Source organism: Python bivittatus, unplaced genomic scaffold (assembly GCF_059951505.1).
Source record: "Python bivittatus isolate LINGU-HERP-01145 unplaced genomic scaffold, Pbiv_v1 ctg000190_np1212, whole genome shotgun sequence".
In the NCBI taxonomy this organism is placed as follows: Eukaryota; Metazoa; Chordata; class Lepidosauria; order Squamata; family Pythonidae; genus Python; species Python bivittatus.
The window spans coordinates 17,062,152-17,085,765 of record NW_028277042.1 but is presented as its reverse complement, the minus strand read 5'-3'; the positions used below and the strand labels follow the sequence as shown (position 1 = coordinate 17,085,765).

At 40.5% G+C, this 23,614-nt stretch overlaps 1 protein-coding gene across 7 annotated transcripts in view; it reads right to left on the bottom strand.

Annotated features, from left to right (window-relative positions):
• The window catches only part of FTO (FTO alpha-ketoglutarate dependent dioxygenase), a 198,491-nt gene that overhangs the window by 104,733 nt on the left and 70,144 nt on the right, over positions 1-23,614 (bottom strand). For 6 of the 7 annotated variants that reach the window (XM_088136144.1, XM_088136147.1, XM_088136149.1 and 3 more), the window contains one exon: positions 4,295-4,419. The exons of the other annotated variant lie outside the window; for it this stretch is intronic. In XM_088136144.1, the coding sequence (XP_087992270.1) occupies positions 4,295-4,419 (125 nt within the window). The remainder of the gene's footprint in view (positions 1-4,294; positions 4,420-23,614) is intronic. 7 annotated transcript variants of the gene reach the window in all.

Sequence of the window (23,614 nt, the reverse complement as noted above, 5' to 3'; positions counted from 1 at the left end):
TTTTCTCCCTACTTATTTACTCATCTATTTGCTTTGTATTTCTTAAAGTTGCATTCCCCATAATATGTCTTCTCTAAGGTGCAGGGTAATTAAAGTCACCAGTATTTAACTTCCAGAGTAGGGCGGGAGGGAGGAGGAATGAAAAAAAAAATCTATTATCTCATCTAGCTGATCCCTTGATAGCTTGCTAAAAGTAAAATACTATAACCTACTGCCTGGCCTTTGACAAGTGCTAATTATTTCCTGTTGAAGCACATTTTTCTCATGTAATTCCAAAGTACACAATAGGCTGATCTCTAAAACTCAGGAGTGCTCTGCCAGAGATGCACGGGGTGTTTTATAACTTTCACCACTTGGCGCGGTGTGTTTATATTAGCACTGGAGCCTACCAACATCTCTCCAAACCTTTGATGAGGCAAAAGGGCAGGGAAATCACAACAGACTGTTTACGTGGATCCTACAGATGGAGCTAGGACAGGTCAGCAAGAGAGGAAACATCAAGTGGAGTCAAGGGAGGGAGGAAACGATTACGGTTATTTAATACTCTGGAGACCCCATCTTTGAAGGTTTTCAAGGCACCAGCTCTCGAAATTTTCTTTCAGGTGTTTAGGTTTAATGAGGCCTGTGCTTTGTCTGCTGTTCTCCCTCCTTCTTCAGTCTTCTCATTCCTCTCTTCTCCACCCTGATGCCTGCGAAATACTTAACATTTTTGTCCTAGAGGCTCAATTATGCCACTTGGCTCCAGCTTGGGAATAAATTGATAGCTTTAAGGGAGAAACCAGAAAACAGTGAAACTAGAATTGTTCAAAGAGGGTTGTCATTCCCCTCTGTTCAAAGAAAAAAAAAATCCATATTTATTGCATATTTGCTCTGCTAAACTGACCTATTCAGTAAGTTAACCTTTGGTATGTTCTCTTGTTTTTTGTTTTTTCAAACCACACATATCCACAGTTTATGCATACTTAGCTGTGTGTCTGACTTTCTACCTGGGCAACCTCCAAATGTCTGCACATCACCTTCCAGAACTCCCCAGGCAACATAGCCATTGGAGAAGACTACTTATATTTAAAGATGGGTAAACATTTCTATTATATTTCTAACCTGCAATGTTCAATCTTAATAGCAGCCATTTGGAAGATATTCCCTTGGTGTGGACCAAAAAAAGAATTCAAAGAAAAAAAATCCATATTTACTGCACGTTTGCTCTGCTAGTTGGGTGAGACAAGGACCCCACTTGGCTTTTGAGTGGTGTGCTAAATTTGATTTTGCTACATTTACTTTTAAACAGAGTAAAAATTAAAACCATAATATCATTACTCTCCAATCTTGTATTTAAGAATGTTCCCCTGAGATTACATTAAAAAAAATTGGTAACTGCAATAGTCACAATCAGAGTAGGGCACTTAGGGACCTCATATAGCCATGGATTCTCAGGTTGTGTACCTCTGTCCCAAACCCTAAAGAGTTTTGCAACTTAAATGGATCCCTGTATCAAAAAATGTTGACCCAACTTTATATGGTAGCTCCTTTTTCTAAGTAGGAACATAGCAAACATCTACTTTTGTTTTTCAGAATCAAGGTATAAATTTCTAATTAACAACTAAGAGACATTTCATTTACACAATTATTTCTTTGCCCCCTGCTAGTTTGGGATCAACTTTTCTTCCCACCAATCTTCCTTTGGCCCTTTCCCCCTGCCTGGATGAATTTTTTACTGTAGGAGAAAAAGCAAGAACTTTCCGTTGTACTTATGGAACTTTATGGAATGTTTAATACATAGACCACAAATATAACTAATAATTCACATATTTGTGCTTTTCAAAAGCAAGTTCACCACAATATAAAACAGTTTTGCAGGGACACAGCAGTGGTGGATCTCATCTACCTCATTTCCTCTAGGAACCAACCGATGGCTCCGGGAAGATCACGAAGCATGAAAGTTATATTCAATGTAATACTGCTTCTGAACATCAATATTCCATCCAGCCATGATAACTAAATTGTTTCAAATACACCTATGCTTCATTCACTTCTTGCACATAGCCTTTCAAACATCCTATGGGAAAGAGCCATTTCTGATATTTCCAGTCCATGGGCCAAATGCAGAACTCTAGGCTTTCCATTCTAGAACTCTGGATATTGACCAGACATGGCTGTTTAGCCAGTCCATGTGCCATCACTCACATTATGCTCCGATTCTGCCAGGTTTTAGCTTTGGCCTTGTGTGATGAAATGGAATTATGAAGGCCAAGCTCAGGGAGATAAACATTTTCTTAGTTTGCCAGAACCGCGTGGGAGGAACAAGAGGATGAGACTGGCACCTCCCTGAGGAATTCACACTGTTGTGGCTGGAGGACTTTGGGAACTGGGGTTTCAGTCTGGGAAGATTGATGTCAGGCCTAGCCCAAGGAACTCCAAAAGACAATGCCAATTCAGTCCAGCTATGTTTATTAGCTACAACCTCTAGCAAGAATCTTCCCAGACTAAAACCCCAGTTCCCAAAGTCCTCCAGCCGCAACAGTGTGAATTCCTCAGGGAGGTGCCAGTCTCATCCTCTTGTTCCTCCCACGCGGTTCCGGTGAGCTAAGAAAATGTTTATCTCCCTGAGCCTGGCCTTCATAATTCCATTCCATCACATCTTGCCCTCTGATGGAATATAGTCTGTACATTTCATCTGGAGTAATGTGGACTTTAAATGAAAAAAAAAATTCCTAGGCCGCAAATATAGGATACATTGCTTATCCCATAAGCAATAAAAATGCTGGCCACATCTGAACAACACAATTGATTAGCAGAACAAGCATGTGGTTCTCAAAGTTAAAAATAATAAAGATAAAGGGTAGAAATATACAAAGATTTTGACTGCTATAGGCTGTAGAGCGCTTGATCGCTGAAGGAACTAAGAATGGAAAGCACTGCTTCCCTTTGCAGATACACCTCCACGTTGCTAAAACAAATGCTAAGATTGTTTCAAGAATGTCATCTTCCCTGTGTTTGTATATACATGCTGGAGTGCGTTGGTGGGTCAGTTTACATATTTGCTGCAGAAATGCATGTGGATCCATCATGATGCAACGATGTGTCATATCTGATAGCTTCAACAAGTTTTTGAAGGATCTGGAGACGATTGAACATTATGCACAATGCTAAATTGGAGGTGGTGCTCCTGATGTATCTTGCTGAAGCTGAACGTTACAGACTTATAAGACCTGATATGAAAGGTGAAGAAAGACTCATAAAGAGAGACCTTCTAGCTAACTATCAGGACAACTGGAATACTACAAAAGCTGTTGTCCTTACTCTAGAGTGTAACAAACCAATTTGCAGCATTTCAAATATATGTATCACACAACACCCCAACCATGCCATTTGTTAAGTATTCTCCGAAGTATCTGAGATAATAGCTATTATTTCAAACGAAACTTAAGCCAAGGCCACACATCCAAGGAAAGACGCTGGAATCAACCCCAGTCAGTGCAGCCATCGGCCTAAGATTGTCAGAACTGTCAACTAAGGGACCATTTCAGAAGACACCAGCCTGCCCACTCTGACATGTATCTGATCCTCCTAGTTGTTGTCACAGCTGTCAAAATCCAATCACTGGGACCGAAAATGCATTTTGTGGTCAGTCTGCGGTAAGCATTTCTTAATGGGATCGGAGATGTTGTACTAATTCAGAGAGCAGATGAGGCGCAAAAATGAAAGTTCTTCTATATCCCTCCAAATATCTGTACACCCTGACTGTATGTAACGGGAAAAGATTTTGACCTAGTTAACTCCTTAACAAGCCATTTTCCTCCCATTCCATTGTGGGATTCGAGGTATGTCTCTTAAGCCAAGTCCTTTAATAAAACTGATCAAATACACTGTTCGCTTTTTTTAATTCAAACCACCAAAACAAATCAGGTTAACATGTAACTTGAATAGTTATTTCCGTATTTGGGCTTCTCACATGCTACTTAATAGTGGACCACTCATTTCAATGAGTAAAAAAAGAAAAAAGGAAAAAGAGTCATTAAGGTAAGATGCAATGGGAGGGAAAAACAAACCGGGGAGGCTCAAATGAAAATGAAAAAGGTCTCTGTGTGTGTTCCCTCCTTGGATACTAAAGTGAGATGTACTCAAAATAGAGAAAACCTGGCCTATATCTGATCACTTTAATTTCGAAAGAAACGCAGTGCAGAAGCTTCTGGAAACGGCCTTGTTTCCTCCCCCCCCCATGTGATTTTCATTTCTTTTTAAACAAAAATTAAAAATGGACCTCCTGTGCTATCCTTCAGTATCACTTTCTTACCTTGTGAGCCATTCTTGGCGTAACACTTGACGCTCGATAAGGAGGGGGAGAAGGCAGCTGATTTTTTCATCTCTTTGTTCGTCCATCTGTTCTTCTTTTCGTAATTCATTGAGCAGTAGACTTGTCTTGGGGGGGGAGTTGGGGAGGGGTTGGCAGCAAGAGAAAACAACATAAACATTATAAAACAAATAAATAGGAAACAAAGCATAAAATTAATTAAAAAGCCCATAAGCAAATAGGGACAGTAAATCAATGCCCTTTTTATTACAGTTCTATGGCCTGCAAATCAATACAGTAAATGATGGGTCAGAAACAACCACCTCTGTTTGGTATTTAATCAAAGTACATGAAATGTTAAGGTAAAAATCTTAAAGCATCATCCAGTTAGTCATTGGGAATCCAGGATTCATTTTCATCAGATGCAATTATTTGGTCCTTCTGATAAAAACAAAAAAACAGAATATTGGTAACGCAGTTTTCTACAGATACTTCTGAAGTCTCACATTCCATTCTCTCTGTTCTCTTCCAGAATTATGTCTACAAAAATGAACTATTCCACTAAACAGTACTAACGTCAAGAAAGTGCAAATGCCAAAAATATACACACATTTCCCCTTTTGGAATAAGATGTTGCTTATTCTGCAAACGGTGGTTAAGTAAACCATGACTTAGTGTGATGAGGTCAGAACTGCAGCCTAAGTGAATAAAAAATAAAACAGCTTCCAATGCTGAATTCTTATTTTAAAACCTGACTTAAACGAAGGTTAGAAGGTGAAAAGACATGTCCTGACAGTCTGAGGTCAAGGGTTCAAGAAACGTGGTCAAAGATGTTATCAACCTGGAAGGCCATTTCCTCAAATCAACACTGATCTTTTAAAAAATTTCTTTCTTTATTTTATAAAGAAAAACTGATCAATCTAAAACTTGACTGGTATGCCTCATCTCTCTAAAAAATATTGGGAAGATGTTCTTTTGAACAACGGGCCTCTTATCAAAGAAAGGTCAACTCTGGGTTTTTCATTCATTTAATGATCTTTAATGACAGATAATTGTCCACAGAAACCCTGTTTTACCCAACGCTGAGTGAAGCCTTCAGCTTCAGTTCAGGGTCTCCTTCTTCCTTAGCAAGGCACGTCTAGGACACAGGGTCACTCGAACAAACAAATAAGGCATGTAGGTCTGTCTTATCTCATCAGTCGCTCAGCAGAGAATTTTTTGGAGGGTGCTAATGTTTAGGATATGTTGAAGGCTATCTTCCCCCACACCCTTCCTTGGTGAAAACACACATCCTGAATGGGCCCAGGGAGAAAGATAACAAACCACAACATCAATAACTCCATTCCACAAAGAAATCCTAGACTCCTGGTACGGCCATAGCAGCGTACCTTCCCTCAAAATGGTGCCGTGATTTTTGCCACATCGTGCATGAATACTCCCCATTGCTGAACCAAATTGGCAAACGGGTCTGTTCTGCTTTAGCACTTCATTTTGCCCACAAATAAGGTTTTCATCGGGAGATCTGATGTACTTTGCAGCCTTTCCAGAAAGATTAACGAGGATCAGCTTCTGAGCTCTTGCTAAGCTCTTCTCACTTCAAGGAAAAAAGGCTGATGGCCCAAATAAATAGTCAGTGAAGATGAAGGAGGGAACTTGACTTCATAAGCAGCAGTCTCCCTCTTCCAACTCCTGCTAATGATCCAATTTATAATAGTTTTTTGGGTTGTTTTTGTAAGCATGGGACCTGAGAGCTACATTCGTGACACGAGTTGGAGCCAGCCAAAAGCAGGAGTAAGTGTGGAATCCAAGCGATGCAGATATTGAGTAGACTTGACTAACATCTATCAGTGGTAGCTTGCACACCCCATTCTTTCCACTGATGTGAGTACTCTGTGTGTGTTCCATGGCAGATTAAGGTACCCTGTTCACAGCACTGTGGTGGAAGCCACTTAAAACTTATGTTTTAAGTTATCCTGCCTGCCTTTTGGACCCACGACACAAAACGGTGGCCCTATTTTTTTTATTATTCCACCACCATGCTTGATGTCAAAATTTCATTCAACAACTGCAGTGGAAGAGGGTTTTTTTCCCCTTCCTTCCCCAACGGCTGCTGAAAAATGGCTGTGTGCGTGTGGAGGAAAGCGAAAGGATAAAGGAGGGAAGGGAGGAGGAAAGGGAGGGGAGTTGGTCCTGTTTATAGAAGCCAGCTGTTGCGACATTGGCGCCAGCAACATCTCATTGTGCTATTTTATGCCTGCAACCCCTTTACTTCCCCACTGTTAGCCCAGCACAGGTATAACTAACATGTCAGACTTCAGTGCTTCGAAGAGCACTCAACGGATTCGGTTAGATGATTAATTGCTGAAGACATGGCCGACCATATGGAACACAGAAAGCATCAAGTAATTCATACTTCTGTATATGATCATTCTGGCCCCTGTTGTTTTAAGGTACAGGAAAGAGCTAGTACAGCACAGACCTGGTGTCTTGGTCTTGACAGCCCATTAAGAGATCTCAAAGCACCTAGCTGAAGTTACGCCGTTGGCTTTTCAATAGCAGCCCAATAAAACAGGAGCAACACTGTCCCAGTGAGCCTTAAATCTTTCACATACATTACATTAACCACTGCTGCTAAAAACAGCTTTCTTACAATAGGAAATGGGATGTGATTTCTAGCCTCTCCATATTTAACGAAAGCCTTTTTTTGACCTTTCCAGGATTTACAAAATTGTTGCTTTCTGCTCTTGCCCCCACGACTCCCGCTCTTCTTCTCGCCCTGCGATTTTCCAAGTTCCATGCTGCACTGAGCTTCATGGATGACTTTAAAACCCAGCATAATCTACTTCAGCTAGTTGGGCTATGCAGTCAATACAAAGACGACAGACTCAAGGGAACTCAGAGGTGAGAGATTACTATTAAGCGTTTTTCCTTTCTGGAGTCAGAGAAATCCCGACAGCTAAAAACCTTACTTTTAAAATACCTATGAAACACACAAAAATAAAAGGAGGGACAGGTATGGAATGAAAAATAGGAAGGTCAATATTTCCATCTAGTAGTCAAGGGGATATATTACTCAGTTTTGTTAGAGAAATAAGAAATACTTATTTTAAGGGTGGTTTTCTCCTAGATTTATTCTCAGGACCACAATTGTTCAGCTATCCTTGAGGGAAAATACTAATCTCTCATTTCGGGTCAAATTCACACTTGGTGTGATTTAAAGAAAAAAAAAAAGTAATTCTATGGAGATGCATTTGACTGGGGTGTCCATGGAGGGCAGGGGGGTCAAAAGAGACAAGATGGTACTTGACCATGTGATTGAAGTCCTGCTCCCTTTTACATGCAACACAGATGCCCTGCATTTGGCAATAGTCCCATTTAGACATCCATGCTTAAGAGGGGAGGGGGGCTCAGCTTACATATTGAATTAAGTCATAGTTTAACCATGTTTTAGTGAAAACAGAAATGGTTTAACATCCTGAACCAGGATAGCATGACTGATAAATCTGAAAAATAAATAGGCACAAGAAAACTTGTTTGTACATCAAACAACTAATATGGTTTGCTTACTTTATACTGAATGAAAAAAAAAACAATGAATTTTCTTCAAATCAGTTCCTGCTAATGAACATACACTATGCTACCTTAATTCCATTCATTAGATCTGGTGTCCAGCAGAAGGTTTAAACCATGGAGTAAAAAAGAAAAATTCTACCACCAGGAAAAGAGAAGGAAGGAAGGAAGGAAGGAAGGAAGGAAGGAAGGAAGGAAGGAAGGAAGGAAGGAAGGAAGGAAGGAAGGAAGGAAGGAAGGAAGGAAGGAAGGAAGGAAGGAAGGAAGGACAGACAACATGTTGGTTAGATTCTGAAACAAGAAAAAAATATTTTTCTTTTTTAAGCAAAGTATGACTGATATTCATTTATAGCAGTTAAATGAAGAAAGAACACTGTCTCCTTTCCAACTACTTAAAACAACAGTGCTAAAAATTTAACCCCAATTTCACCTTTTTTTTCCTTTTTTTGCAGCATTTGACATATGCTGGCAGAAACATCACTGCTGACACATTTCCCTATCCAGTATATATGCATTTCCTAACTGCAATAAAAATATTTGTTTCTTTATTTCAGTTAGGAAGTCTTGGATGTTTAGTTTTAAAAGTTGCTATTAGTCCTGCTTTCTATAGAAACCTGTTTACTTATTGAACTTGTCATAATGTGACTCAACAGTTTACCAACAGTAAGTGAAGCTTATGGTAGGGAATCCCATTTTCAAAAGATGGGAATTTCCATTGCTGATGAATGATGACCAAACCAAAATAAGACATCTAGGCAAATGGAAAAATCCATAAATATTCACCTCTCTCTACTCTTCAGTGAGGGGGAAAAAAAAGAGAGAGAGATTTCTTCAGGCTATATATCTTGAAAAGGTGGGGGAAATAAATAGGGATTTTTTGCCCTTTCAAAAAATATGAACAATAAAACCACTGGAATCTTCCCTTAAAAATCCTGTCTGGCTAAAAATGGCAAAATATCAAAAACCATTAAGCAAAGGTCCCTCTAGAACCAAAATGCAGATGACGGAATCCAGAAATAATTCTTGGGAACCATTAGTCCATTGTTTCCAGCATATATATATAGTACAACAATTAAGTCTAAACTTCAGCAAATAAGGAATACCTTTCTTGTAAGGTATTGCACATTTGGGATTAGCCCAGCTCCATTCCTTTCTGACCTACCCTTGTTGGTGAAAAAGATCGGAAGAGGAAATACAAACTCATTTGACCAAGTATAGTACACATCAAGGATACACAACTGTTTTCAGCCATATTTTTAATATTGGGAGCTATCACCACTTTCACAATATTTATTTATTTATTTATTTATTTATTTATTTATTTTCCAAATTTGTCACCGGCCATCTCACTGTGGAGTGACTGGGCAGTTTAGAGTAAAAACAGAATAAAATTAATTAAAATAGATAAATACGAATTAACTAAAATATGCTAAAAAGCAAACTTTCTATATGATACTTCCAAGAGGCTGATGTTAATTAGGTGTTAATAAACTCAGGGAGCATTGTCAAGGCGCCAGCCATCCTCAGGATCGACTGTATCTTTCCTCGCCCCACGCAAGTTGGCAGAGTCAAGTCTTCAATTCCCTCTGAAAAATTGAGAGGGTAGGGGCCCACCTCACCTCTGGGGGGAGAGTACTCCTTAGGGCCGGGGCAGTGGCAGAAAAGGCTCTCCTCCTAGGACCTGCCAGTCAATATTCTCTCACTGACGGGATCCACAACATGCTTTCTCTGCCGGACTGGGTGGGACAGGTCGATGTGAGGGAGTGAGACAGTCCCTCAGGTCACCTGGACCCATGCCATGAAGGGCTTTAAAGGTGATAACCAACACAACTGCCACTGAAGGGGCTTGTCTAGTCACAAGGTGGTTGTGTGGTAGTTTATCCATTCTCATTCATCAAAAGACATTGGTAAGATGTCTCCATCCCACCCTCCAGGATGACGGCCAATCCCCCATCACCACTTGCCTTAGTCTTTTTTTTCTGAGCAGATGGGCAGAACCCACACACAGTTTTAATTTTCCAAGAATGTCCTAGCTGATCTTGAAAAGCTAAGCAGAGTTGGGCTTGTTTAGTAGTTGGATGAGAGACTACTAGTAAATGCAAGGGTGTAGACTAGACTAGGAATTGGAAAAAGGCAATAGCAAACCATTTCTGCATTGTTCTCCAGAAAACCTAATGGATGAACCCATGAATCCAGGATCAAGCTTCACTTGAAAGAAACCTGATCATCAAGGTAACCCCAGAGGCTACCACTTTGCTTTCCAACGTGCCAACTTCCTAGTGTTATGGCTGGTGTGGGTCTTCCGGGCTGTGTGGCCGTGTTCTGGAAGTTTTGTTTCCTAACGTTTCGCCAGCACCTGTGACCGGCATCTTCAGAGTGCAGGAGCACAGACAGGAGCAGTGCTCCTGCACTCTGAAGATGCCGGTCACAGGTGCTGGTGAAACGTTAGGAAACAAAACTTCCAGAACACAGCCACACAGCCCGGAAGACCCACACCAGCCATCGTATACTGGCCATGAAAGCCTTCAACAATACATTCCTAGTGTTATTTTCAATAAATGTAGATATGGAAGAAAAACCTGGCAGATACTAGGAAGGTGGCCATGAGCACCATTCTGGCTTAGTCACATCATAAAATAACTATACAGGTGAAACTCAAAAAATTAGAATATCATGCAAATGTTCATTTATGTCAGTATGGCAACTCAAAAGGTGAAACCAATATATGAGATAGACGCATTACATGCAAAGCGAGATATGTCAAGCCTTACTTTGGTATAATTGTGATGATTATGGCGTACAGCTTATGAAAACCCCAAATTCACAATCTCAGAAAATTAGAATATTACATGACATCAATAACACAAGGATTGGAAATAGAACAATATCGGACCTCTGCAAAGTATAAGCGTGCATATGTACTCAGTACTTGGTTTGGGCCCCTTTTGCAGCAATGACTGCCACAATGCGGCGTGGCATGGATGCTATCAGCCTATGGCACTGCTGAGGTGTTATGGAAGACCAGGATGCTTCAATAGCGGCCTTCAGCTCTGCTGCATTGTTCGGTCTCATGTCCCTCATCTTTCTCTGGCAATGCCCCATAGATTCTCTATGGGGTTCAGGTCAGGCGAGTTTACTGGCCAATCAAGCACAGTAATCCCATGGTCATTGAACCAGGTTTTGGTACTTTTGGCAGTGTGGGCAGGTGCCAAGTCCTGCTGGAAAATGAAGTCAGCATCCCCATAAAGCTCGTCTGCGGAAGGAAGAATGAAGTGCTCCAAAATCTCCTGGTAGACGGCTGCGTTGACCCTGGACTTAATGAAGCACAGTGGACCAACACCAGCAGATGACATGGCTCCCCAAATCAACACAGACTGTGGAAGCTTCACACTGGACTTCAAGCATCGTGCATTGTGTGCCTCTCCATTCTTCCTCCAGACTCTGGGTCCTTGGTTCCCAAATGAGATGCAAAAGTTGCTCTCATCAGAAAAGAGGACTTTGGACCACTGGGCAACAGACCAGTTCTTTTTTTCTGTAGCCCAGGTAAGACGCTTCTGACATTGTTTGTTGTTCAGGAGCGGCTTGACAAGAGGAATACGACATTTGAAGCCCATGTCCAGGATCCATCTGTGTGTGGTGGCTCTTGATGCACTAACTCCAGCCTCAGTCCACTCCTTGTGAAAGTCCCCACACTTTTGAATGGCCTTTTCCTGACAATCCCCTCCAGGCTGCGGTTATCCCTGCTGCTTGTGCACCTTTTTCTACCACACTTTTCCCTTCCACATAACCTTCTATTGATGTGCTTTGATATAGCACTTTGGGAACATCCAACTTCTTTTGCAATTACCTTTTGGGGCTTTCCCTCCTTATGGAGGGTGTCAATGATGGTTTTCTGCACAACTGTCAGGTCAGCAGTCTTTCCCACGCTTGTGATTCCTACTGAACCAGCCTGAGAGACCATTTAAAGGCTCAGGAACCCTTTGCAGGTGTTATGGATTCATTAGCTGATTAGAGTGGGACACTTTGAGCCTAGAATATTGAACCTTTTCACACTATTCTAATTTTCTGAGATTGTGAATTTGGGGTTTTCATAAGCTGTATGCCATAATCATCACAATTATACCAAAGTAAGGCTTGACATATCTCGCTTTGCATATATTGGTTTCACCTTTTGAGTTGCCATACTGACATAAATGAACATTTGCACGATATTCTAATTTTTCAAGTTTCACCTGTAATGCTAAGCCTAATTCATGAGACTTTTGTGTGTATGTGTGTGCCTTTGAGTCAGCTTTTGATTCCTGACAACTGCCTGGACAAGTCCCTGCAGTTTTCTTGGGAAGAAGCGGTTTGCCATTGCCTCCCTCCTAGGGCTGAGAGAGGGGGACTGGCCCAAGGTCACCCAGCTGCCTTTGTGCCTAAGGTGGGACTGGAACTCACAGGCTCTCAGTTTCTAGCCTGGGGTCTTCACCGCTACACCAAACTGATTCCCCAATTCATGAGACTACATGACCATTACTCAATGGGGAGGGGAAGGGCGTGAGATAGAAATTAAATGAGGAAGCAGAACAGTGCTTTTTCTCTACATTTGCTAAGTCCCCAGTTTCCTAGAAGCAGAACTGCACGCAGAAGGAAGCTAGGGACTTGAAAAGTTCACGCATGCAAATATATCTGCAATTAAGTAAACGAAGATGAACAGCGATAAACATTTTGTTGTTGTTATTGTTCTCCTACTGATTAATGCCATTTTGGGAAAGGGGTGGCGGGAAGGAAACGCCATAAACTAAATTGGCTTCTGGCATGAATCCTTACTGAAGTGTAACTTGCAGTTTTCAGAGCCGTGTTCTGCTTTGATAAGCATATATTATTGCCTCATCTTCTAGAGATAATAGCTTCCTTTGCCATTCTGTGTATATTTATACGTTCAAATTACACAGAGGAACAATTGCAAAATGAAGCTTTCATATAAATACAGAGGGCATATCCCTCAGCTGCACTTGCTAAGCATGAACGAGTATGTCTTGCAGAAGAGACACTTGAAATGCATCAAAAAGTTCAAGGTTTCTCAAAGAAACCCCCTGAACTCAATTTTCATATTTATACTATTAAATAAGCAAGGACAAGGGTGCAAAAAACAAAACAAAACAAAACAATACCTGACATGAGGAAGAGGGGAAAGCATTGTAAAAAAATGATTCTGGAAATGTATGACTGCACTGTGTCAGAAAGAGAAAGAAAGAGGAATAGTAACAGTAATTAACATAGTCCAGGAGGCCTATAAACAAATGGTGTGTGGTTCATCAAGGCCTGCAGTTAAGGTCTAAAAGAGAACCAACGGCCAAATATTCATGATTCAGACCTGCATTCATAGTTTGCACTAACCCATGCTTTAGAGGAGCATTAGAACCACTTCCAAGCTCCACTGTCACCAAACTTTACCCAGACTGAAATGTTGTATCATAGGCTGGATTCACCTACTCCCCTGTTGTCAACATCTGCATTTGCAGTATGGAAACAATAACATAATTCATCAAATTTAGAAAGTTGTTTTATGGATTGCTACAAGACTATGTTCAACCCAGAATTCTCACTTGAGGCACAAATGACCAGGCGCAAATTATCCTACTTCAGAGCCATTATGAGAAGACCCAGGTCACTGGAGAAGGCCCTAATGCTGAGAAAGATGGAAGGAAAGAGAAGAAAAAGAAGACGATCAGCAGCAAGGTGGATGGACTCAGTTACGGTGGTGATGAATGCACCATTGGGAGACCTGAAAGTACAGGTTAGGGATAGATCATCTTGGAGAAAATCTATATATGTGGTTGCTAGAAGTCAAAAATGACTTGATGGCACATAATTAATCAAAAAAATCACAAGACAATGTACAGTAATATGTAATGCTTTGGAGAAGTCTAAAGTATTAGATACTTTTTAGAACTTGTCACTTTTTAGAACTACAGACATGTATTCACCTCACCATGGAGAAAAATAGATGGGGTTCTAGAAGTAGCATAAGCCTGATTCCCTTCTGGTTTTCTATAAGAAGAACCACAAGGCACAATGGGAAGTTTATTGCTGATACAAATTTCAGTTTGCTAAGAGGATCACTTCCTCTGAACTAATATCTCCTGAACAAAATCTATTTCTTACATAATGAACTTAGATATCACTTCTTATATCAAAAAAAGAATGTTCAAAGAGGGGATTATGACGCAGCTCTACCAATGGTGGAAATCTGGAAGAACCACCACCAATGGTGGAGCATCTTCTCCATTTCATAACAGAACCAGCGTCAACCACAGTAATTTAGGGATGAAGTAAGTCCTTCAACTGTGTTTTCATTCCACTTGTTCTTGCTATACAATAAAGTTACCATTTTTTTCCTCAAAATTTCTGTTGGATAATGCATCTGGTTTTAAGATGCTGAAAAGGAAAAGAAAGAAAGAAAGAAAGAAAGAAAGAAAGAAAGAAAGAAAGAAAGAAAGAAAGAAAGAAAGAAAGAAAGAAAGAAAGAAAGAATCTGTAAGGTCAGTAAAATATCTTCCAGGTCAAAAGATCAGCCATGAGACACAAAGACACTTTCCACAGGCAAATCAATCAACTTGCCACAGAGCATACAAGCCCAATGCTCATCAACTATGGGACAGAGACAAAAAATATACTCTCCTTTGTGCCTTTTTTAACACAATAAGTTATTTAAAGCTTGTGAACACTCTCATCTCGCATCCTGCCTGTATCCCACTTTGGATACACATTAATAAAAACAAAAGGGTCCAATTTATATTGTAACCATGCTATAGGGTCAAGCATGCGACTTTAAAATATGGTACACTTATGTTCAGGAATAAAAAGGCACTTGACAATATAAACAAGAATTACTGCTGTTAGAGAAAAAGAAGACAATTAAAAACAATCCAGGAAGTTTGTTGAACAGCTGTTTGAGTTTTCAGCCGCATCTGACCTCCAAAAGCAGAATGGGTATTACTCTCAACACAACACCTTGAACATTTTAAGTGTTTATTAAGAAAACCAAAACAAAGAGAAGAGAAGGGCTGATTTATGCCTCTTCATTTTCTCATAAAATAGGCTTTGCCACATTACAAATACCACCACCTGGGTATTTCTTTTTTACTTTGATACAGTTCTTGAGCAACATGAGCCCTTCTGGAAAATGACAAAGGAGGCGGGGGGGGGGGGGAGATGGTGGGGAGAAATAACAAAGAAAAGCATGCCAAAATGTTGGTTTGCTTGGGTTGTAAATGCAAGTAAGAAGGTATCAAACCCTCTGAGCTATAGGCACTGTTTTCAAAACAACTGGATGAACATCAGAATGAAAATCCAGATGCCCCTCCCAATAAGAGAGAGGCTGATGGAGCACAGCCCTGATGGAGTTTATATAGTCCAGATGAATCAAGACAAGTTGCTGAGTCACCAATCATGATGTCACAAACAATACATTAATCAAGGGGAAAATAAGATATAGACACCCCAAGTTAAGCTCAACTTTTGGTGATGAACCGAATCCAGGCAGACCCCTTGGCCGAGTTATGGAAGCAGCTGGACACTGTCCCTTGGAAAATTAAAAAAAGAACAACAACGGTTAAGCCAACCAATAATTCTGGATTCCCAAATGGTTTCTCCATACAAGAATTAGTACAGGCTGAGGCTGCCTAACTTCTAAGATCAGCCAAGATCAACTAAGATACTTGCTGTATCTCAGTATTACTCCAAATTCACTGGTCTAGATTTAGACCTTCCCCATCATCTGGTGTAGGATGAGTGAAGGCAGCCCAGACTTTCCAACTGGTGCCATACAGATGAACTAAGTTGTAGTATAGCTTTCAAAATTCCTAGCCAGCACGAACAACTCTAAAGTATCTATGCCCTTGATTCAACACAATCGTTTAACTATCCCTTATATGATACCCTGGGTTCTCTTTAGAACATATAAATCTTTCACCCAATATGGAGAAGCCATGAAGGTTACCCACTGCAGATTGCATGTAGTCTGAAGGCAATTTCAATGCAGTGACTCGTGGATGCTGATTTAGATCAGTGGTGAATTTGGCTGAGTATTTCTAGACTGACAAGCAGCACTACTCCAAGGCTAGATTCAGATCCCTCTTCCTGCCTATATTTAAAGTATGCCATCTATATTAAACCAGAAAGAAGCAGATTTTCTTGGTAGGATGGAACTTGATGTAGTTTTGGTGCTTATGGGTGTGTCATGCTTCCATTAAATGTCTTCTTGTCATAAGTACAAAAATTCAAGTACACAAATGTACCAGGAATCTTTCAGGTCAAAGATGTGTTTTGAAACATCAGTCACTGTGGACTGAGCATGTCTTCACATCAACTCTAGATGCTGGTATTCAATACTGGGACATTTAGCCATATTCCAGCTTTACTTTAACTCTCTATAGACTGTCACCTAGAAAACAAAAAGTGTAGAAGAGGAGGAAGACATGGGTGTGCATACAAGCTTTGTCCTCCAACGACTCCAACACACCCGGCTTTTTTGCACACTTAGTGCCAGGATTTAACTATAGCTATAAGTATCGCTGATTGTACCTAAACCATTCTGCAAGCAATAAAAAAGGTGTTCCACCATTCTGTAACATCATGTAAACCAGTCTTTTTCAAACTTGGCAGCCCAAAGTTGCCAACTTTGAAAAATACTGACACATGGGAGATGTTCAAGAGGAAAAAGTCTTGGGGGAATTCTGTGAAACTCTGCAAGCTTAGCAGGGAACATAAAATCCCAGCAACAATGTGACTCAGCACACCCTTCATTCCTTCCTTGCCTCTTTCTGGTGACCTAAAAATTGTAGGAAACTACAACAGAGGTTCCAAGGAAACGAGGCACCCAAAAGGATACTGCTGTCAGTTCTCCAACCCAACTTTTCCCTGCCTGTCTGATCCTCCCACAGTCAGCCTGACTTACTATAATGCCTTCGTAAATGAAAAGCATTCATGGGAAGCTTTTGGAACGACTTCTCCTTGGGGAATGAGTACAGTAAAAGAAAAGTTTGTCTCTGCCACGTGGCCTACAACTGGACTCAAAATGAACAAACCACTCCACTCTCTTTTGGGCTTTGTGAAACTGATACTTCCTCCTCCGTCCCTGCAGGAAGAAAAGAAGCTGTGGATAAACAGACCAAAAGAAAAGAAAAGCCATGCATAATAAATATTAGAGTGAAAGTTTTGCTCATCAAACCAAGATTCAAAACATATTCTAATCTCTTGAGCCACCTTGCTTTGATGTATGTCAAAACAGAAAGCGTATGTATTTTGTAAGATTTACAGCACACCCAGTGGAAATCGTTTCATATTTCAATTTCCCCCCCCCCATCTGAAATTAAGAATATATTAGGCGAATTCAGTTTCCTGATGTTTATTGTGTTAGACTGAGAACTTACTCATAAAGAATATCTTTATGCTTAACTGCACCATCAATAGCATTCCTAGAAGTTCATTTTCCTCTACTACAGTGTGAAAAAGGAAAGGATCTGAAGAATCATCTGGCGTGGTTAGGAAAAAAGCTCTCTTCAAAACAGAAGCAACAAAGGAAGGTTTAAAATAGCCATTCTTTGATAATGTCTAGTGGATGACGGGTTTTTGGTTTTTTTTCTAAAGCAAGGAATTACAGCAGGTCTTCAAAATTATAACCGTTTGTGGGAATAAGATTCTCTGTGGATGGGGCAGCCTGTCCTTTTTCTCCAATCATAGAGAAGTGTGATGCAAAAATCCTTTTGTTTTAATAGAGGCATCATTAAAAGAAGTTATTAAGCAACAGCACAAGAGTTCCAAAATATGAGTAGAGAGTGAGGATCTCCTAATAATCCACCTACTTGAATCAGTAATATTTTCCAACGGTTAGATTCTAGATATTCTTTCCAGCATAATCTGGGCTGTCCAAACACACGGATAGAGATGTCCTGACAATATTTTCTTTATACAAATCATAAACAAAGATACAGGGAACAGGTCTTATTCCACAGATCTTTGAAACTGTATTTAGTTCCCATTCCTTCTCTTTTCAAGAAAGAAACATAGACCTTCATCTTTTTGTTGTACTAACAATAAATTGCACTTTTTTATGTTTTGTAATTGCTACATGGACATGTAGCAATGAAGGCACCCTAGGAGTACAAAGGCAGGGTGTATTAAAAAAAAAATAAGCAAAGGAATTAAATATCTCTTTTCTATGGAGCATAATTTATACATTCACCCGATGGTTTCCTCATTGTCCAATAATGGAAGATGTCTGAGTTTGGCTATAGCAACTTGGATCCAGTGTGAGCAATAATAGGTATGAAAGCTAGGCAGACATCATGCCAACATATCAGAAAGAGATATGAAACATACATTGCTAGGAAACAATGGATCCATATCCGAATCAACTGAAGAGAGTCCAGCTGGAACAGTGGGTGGCAAACTAACTATTGTTGGAGTTCTTCAGAGAAATACTTGTCAGTCAAGTCTCCAGTTCCTTAGAAGCTTAGTTGTAAACCTAGAATTAGTTGCTTTCTCACACTGTCAATGGTCTTGATGGCATCCGCAAGGCATCCTGCTTCCTTAAGCAATAACATTAAATAAAAACTAGTGATTAATTCTTGGCTAGTCCAATTAAAAACAGTCTTATGAAAGATATGAGAATAAATGAAAGTTCCTGGTTTTAGGGTATCAGCTGTCATAAAGACACTGTAGCTTGTTTGAAAATGAAGCCAGTTTGGCACCCAGATCTATCTCCTAAATAGCTAGAGGAGGCTGTAAGTCAGGGTTAACCTACTTCTCTTCATAAGACCATAAGCCTGATGAGTCCCAAAAAGAAGAGTTTGACTGGCACACCTAACCCCTGTAAACTCTTCCCAGAAATAACAAATGGATCAAGCAGAAGAAACCCAGTGTTTCCATAAATACTTTCTTATTTCACCTGTCCAACATCTCTACAGCTAAGACTGCCATCCCATAACCTGTAGAAAATGCCTCAGAGGCAAAGAGGTTCAAATCATTGGCCTCTCCAAATAGTTGAGGTCCCCATATGAAGATGATGAGGATTTACTTAAGAGATCTTGGAGGTCCTTCTAAATCAAAAGTCAGAGCAATTATCAAGTCAAGCATTAGTTCAAGACAGCTGAGAGTAAGGAGAAGCATCCTGCATTAGTTGCACGGGTGAACCCAACCCATCATGGTTGTACTAATAAGTGTGATTTATTGGACCAGCAGACACAGAGACACAATTCCCAGAAAAGTTGGCAGTGGGAGTGAGATGAGGAAGAAGAGGGAAACCTTCCTGGGAAAAACCACCTGTTGTATTCCACTATATTAACATGGTTAGCAGTGTGACCAATATTACTAAAGCCTAAAAAGAGATCCTAAGCTGCACACCCTATGAATAAACCAACTAAGGAAGAGTAGCAAATCGGACAGAAAATGCTAGGGCTGAAAAACACAAAATACTTGTGCTGTACTACAAATTAGGGTGGTATAGAAACAACCTGAAATGGGTGTTGCTGACTCTGACGGTGGCTCCTGCCTGCAATCCTTTAACGCTGCCACTTCTTTCTCAGGATTGCACAGCTAACTTTGCAGCTACCACATGACCCCAGGAAAAGAAGCAGCTGCTTTCATGAACTGCAGATACATTCAACCTTCCTGCCCTCTCCCCACCCCCCCATGCTCCAAAGCATCTTTTTGGAATGGAATTCAATAATTAAGAAATGAATAAATATAAATTTGTGTTAAGGTTGGGTGTTCATTGCCCTAAGATTAATGAATGGAATTCAAAGCACTCTACTGCCAAATAAATAAATAAATAAATAAATAAATATTTAAAATTTGTATTCAGATTGGGTGTTCATTGCTCTAAGATTAGCAAATGGAATTCAAAGCATTCCATTGCCCAATCAATCAATCAATGAATCAATCAATTTATGTGTGTTAAGACTGGGTGTTTCATTGCCCTAAGATGAACACTATTTGCACCATAAATAAACTAACAAATCATACGGAAATGGTAAGAGCCTGACTGAATGGCTCAGTGGGAAATAACTAGGAAGAGGAATGCTCAAACAGACCCATTTTATGGGGCTGGCTCTTTTCTGACATTATGAAGGACAGTTTAATATTTAAATGCATGCACATTTTCTCGGGCTGCCTAACGTCTGTCCCAAGCTTATCCCTTTTTCAGAAATATTAATACTTGAAACCTTTGAATGAAAGCACTTGCAGAATTTATTTTGTTATATCTACATTTCATTAATGTGAATTATATTTCCATGCATTTTAAAAACAGATTCCCCCATCTCTTGGGCTACAGCAGTGTTTCTCAACCTCAGCAACTTTAAGATGTGTGGACTTCAACTCCCAGAATTCCCCCAGCCAGCATACACATCTTAAAGTTGCTGAGGTTGAGAAACACTGGGCTAAACCAATAAAGTTTATAGTACCTTGAAGGACCCCCTTTTTTAAAAAAAAAATGTGGTCCCATCTGAGCATGATTTACAATTTACCCAAGCTAGATTGTGCAACTTAACCTGGATCCTGCATGCTGACCCTGAAAACGTGTCCCCGTTCAAATAGGAATTCTCAAAGAAGGGCTCAACATCCTGTGAAGTTTGAAACTATGAGATGGGAAAACATCTTTCCCTCTTCCTCCAGTTGTCATTGCTTCCTTGCCTTGATTGACCTAAAGAGATCTAATGCAGAAGAAATCATCCACAACGTTGTCACTTTCTGCAGCCCACTTGAGACACCATCCATTCACGCCACATCGCTTTCAAGGGAACGCACATCCAGAAGACAGTTTTCCAGTGTCAGTCAATCATGTCCGTGCCTACCCATGATTCTTTACATGTGGTAAAGTCTCCTAGCAGTTTGGAAGGTGTCTAGATAAACTTTCCGGAACTGTGGGTGACTATCAGCCTCATTCTGAGCTTTCAGTTGACTCCCTGGCTTCCCCGGCTTCACTCAGTTTTGAACTGCTTCATGTATTTATTACTTTTGCAATATTGTTATACCTGTTCTGACTCTACAAACTTTCAACCCCAACAATGAAATAGTTATGCAATCCTTTCAACCTGCCAGTTCAGTGATTTAGGGGAGTAACCAGGAACAGAGAAAGTGGACAGAAGATATTTGTTCTCACCCACCCATAATTCTAGAATACACTCCCCCAAACTGGGCACCCTCTCTGGCTGAGCATTTTGAAAGTCCATGTCTTTGGAAGTTGGGCACAGCTGTGCTAGAATCTCAGTATGGTCATTGTCCATGTTGTTTGGGAATGATGGAAGTTGAAATCCAACACGTTTAGAAGGCTGTCCATCGGTAACAAAGGGAGTATGGATCATTTTCCCATTGAGGATACTTAAACTATAAATATGAGCCACTCAATAGGTTCTGTATTCAGACATCCTCTTGGCTGCCTCCTGCTAGTTTTGTAGGGACAGTCCGTTTTACTTCCAATATTTACCAACAGTTGAACAAAATTAGCTTGAAAAAATGCAAAGAAAAATGGACATCGGGCAGCAACAACTGCCCTGGAAAGCCCAACCTACAGGTTGAAGGGCTTCTCGGTTGCTACCGAAAGAAACATTCTGGCCTGGAGGAGCACATCAAGGTTAGATGCATTGTGCGAGGAATCCAGTTCAATTCATTGTCCTCAGCTTCTGACTTGCAATTCTGGAAAAGAATCCAAAAAGTGCAGAGCCAAAAATAAGGCACAGCTTGAATGTCTGCCCTCGTGCTGGCTGCAGCAAGGAAATTATTACTGGCTTTTCGGAAAACATCTTCATTTAATGGCAGTTGGTTTGGCAGTGTCCTCCCTGGCCTATAGCAAACCAGAACTCTAACTAAGGCTGACAGCTGAAAGGGTTTACAGGCACTTCAAGCATAACCAGTCTTCTTCATTTTAACCTGGCTGCACATCTCGGGCTGAGCTACTGTGTGGCCCAGACATCACTGTTTGTAAACCACACTGAGTGGCTCACTTAATCAACAAACCACAGTTAATAAAGTTGTGGCATAGCCTCTCTCTTCCAGGCCTCCTGGCCTTATTCCAACCTTGTGAAATATTGCAATTTGTTTTGTGTTTTGGGGAATTCAAAAAAAAAATAGACCAGACTTAAAGGTCTGTGTGTGGATCTGCATGACGTAAAATGTCCTATGTCAGGTGGGATAAATAATTGAATGTCTCCACTTGGCTGGGTCTGAAGGATGCTACAAGAGTGAGACTGGTTCCACCAATTAAAGAAGCTTCTATGCCAGTGTTTCTCAACCTTGGCAACTTTAAGATGTGTGGACTTCGATTCACAGAATCCCCCTGCCAGCATGGCTGGCTGGGGAATTCTGGGAGTCGAAGTCCACACATCTTAAAGTTGCCAAGGTTGAGAAACACTGTTCTATGCACAAATGAGTCTCTCTCTCTCTCTCTCTCTCTCACACACACACACACAACCAAGCATTATGAAATGTGCTTAACATCCTGGACGACAACACCCACTTCGACCAACACACATTCTAAAACCAATTTCCTCCCCAAGACTCATTTTACATCATCCTTATCTGGAATGGCAAGTTTCAAGATTGACCCACTTTGGATAATGTCAGAACACTATTCCAACACCAAAACACTTCCAGGGAAGTTCATCCTTGGAACAGCCATTCCAACCCAGAATGGATTATCCAGAGATTGGACCATTTCAACCTCTAGGGATTTTGCGCGCCTTTATTTGGAATTATTAGATTTATCTCCCATCTTCATTTTGTACAACTCAAGGCAGCGTACATAATGCTCCTGCTTATTTTTCTCCACAACAACAACCCTGTGAGGTAAGTTGGGGTGAGAGTGTACGACTGGCCAAAAGTTACCCTGCTGGCTTCTGTGCCCAAGGAAGGATTAGAACTCATGGTCTCCCGGCTTCTAATCCAGCACTTTAACCACTATACCAAAGTGGTTCTCAATCTGTACTTAGGATAGATCGAGAAAGGGGGGAACTGATTATTATTTTTAAATGTATTAATATGTATTAATAGGTAAGTTAATATTTATTGCAAAAGTATTTTATTTTATATGAATATTTCATTATTTAACTTATTGCACATTTGCTTTTTACTGTTACTTGCTTTCATGTTATTTTTTTAATCTTCCATAAACTGCCCAGAGTCAGCCACTTGGTGACCCCCAGGGCAGGTATCAACCAGCACACTCTGGTTGAGTTCTAGTGTCACATTACGCCATGATTGAACTCTTCCAACCGCCCCCCCAGACTCAACCACCACACCAGGAACTCCAGATATCTTATACATTGGAAACATACATCCAGGCAGCCTCACTCGTCCATCAAAGGAGAGAGTTTTTTCTCTGATGGGACCCCATTGATGGTATTTCCTCCCCAGAGAAGCTCAACTGACACCCACATTAACATCATTTCACTACCAGGTGAAGACATTTCTATTTTCCCAGGCTTCTTAATTGGTTTTTAATTAGCAACTGCCTGCTTCTCAGGCAGCTTGGAGAGGAATGTTGCATCACTAATCAATGGATAAGAAAAATAAGGAAGGCTTCTCCCTCTTCTACCGTTAAACCAAAATTCTCCTCTAGTTTTTCTCCTTTTAAATCCAGTCCAGGAACCCCAGCACAGCACAAGAATACGGCAATATTTTGTTTTCTTCACTCCCCTTTTCGAAGCGATGGAGGAGAAGTGCATGCATGGCCCAAAAATAAAAAATAAATAAAAAACCAAGGGCACA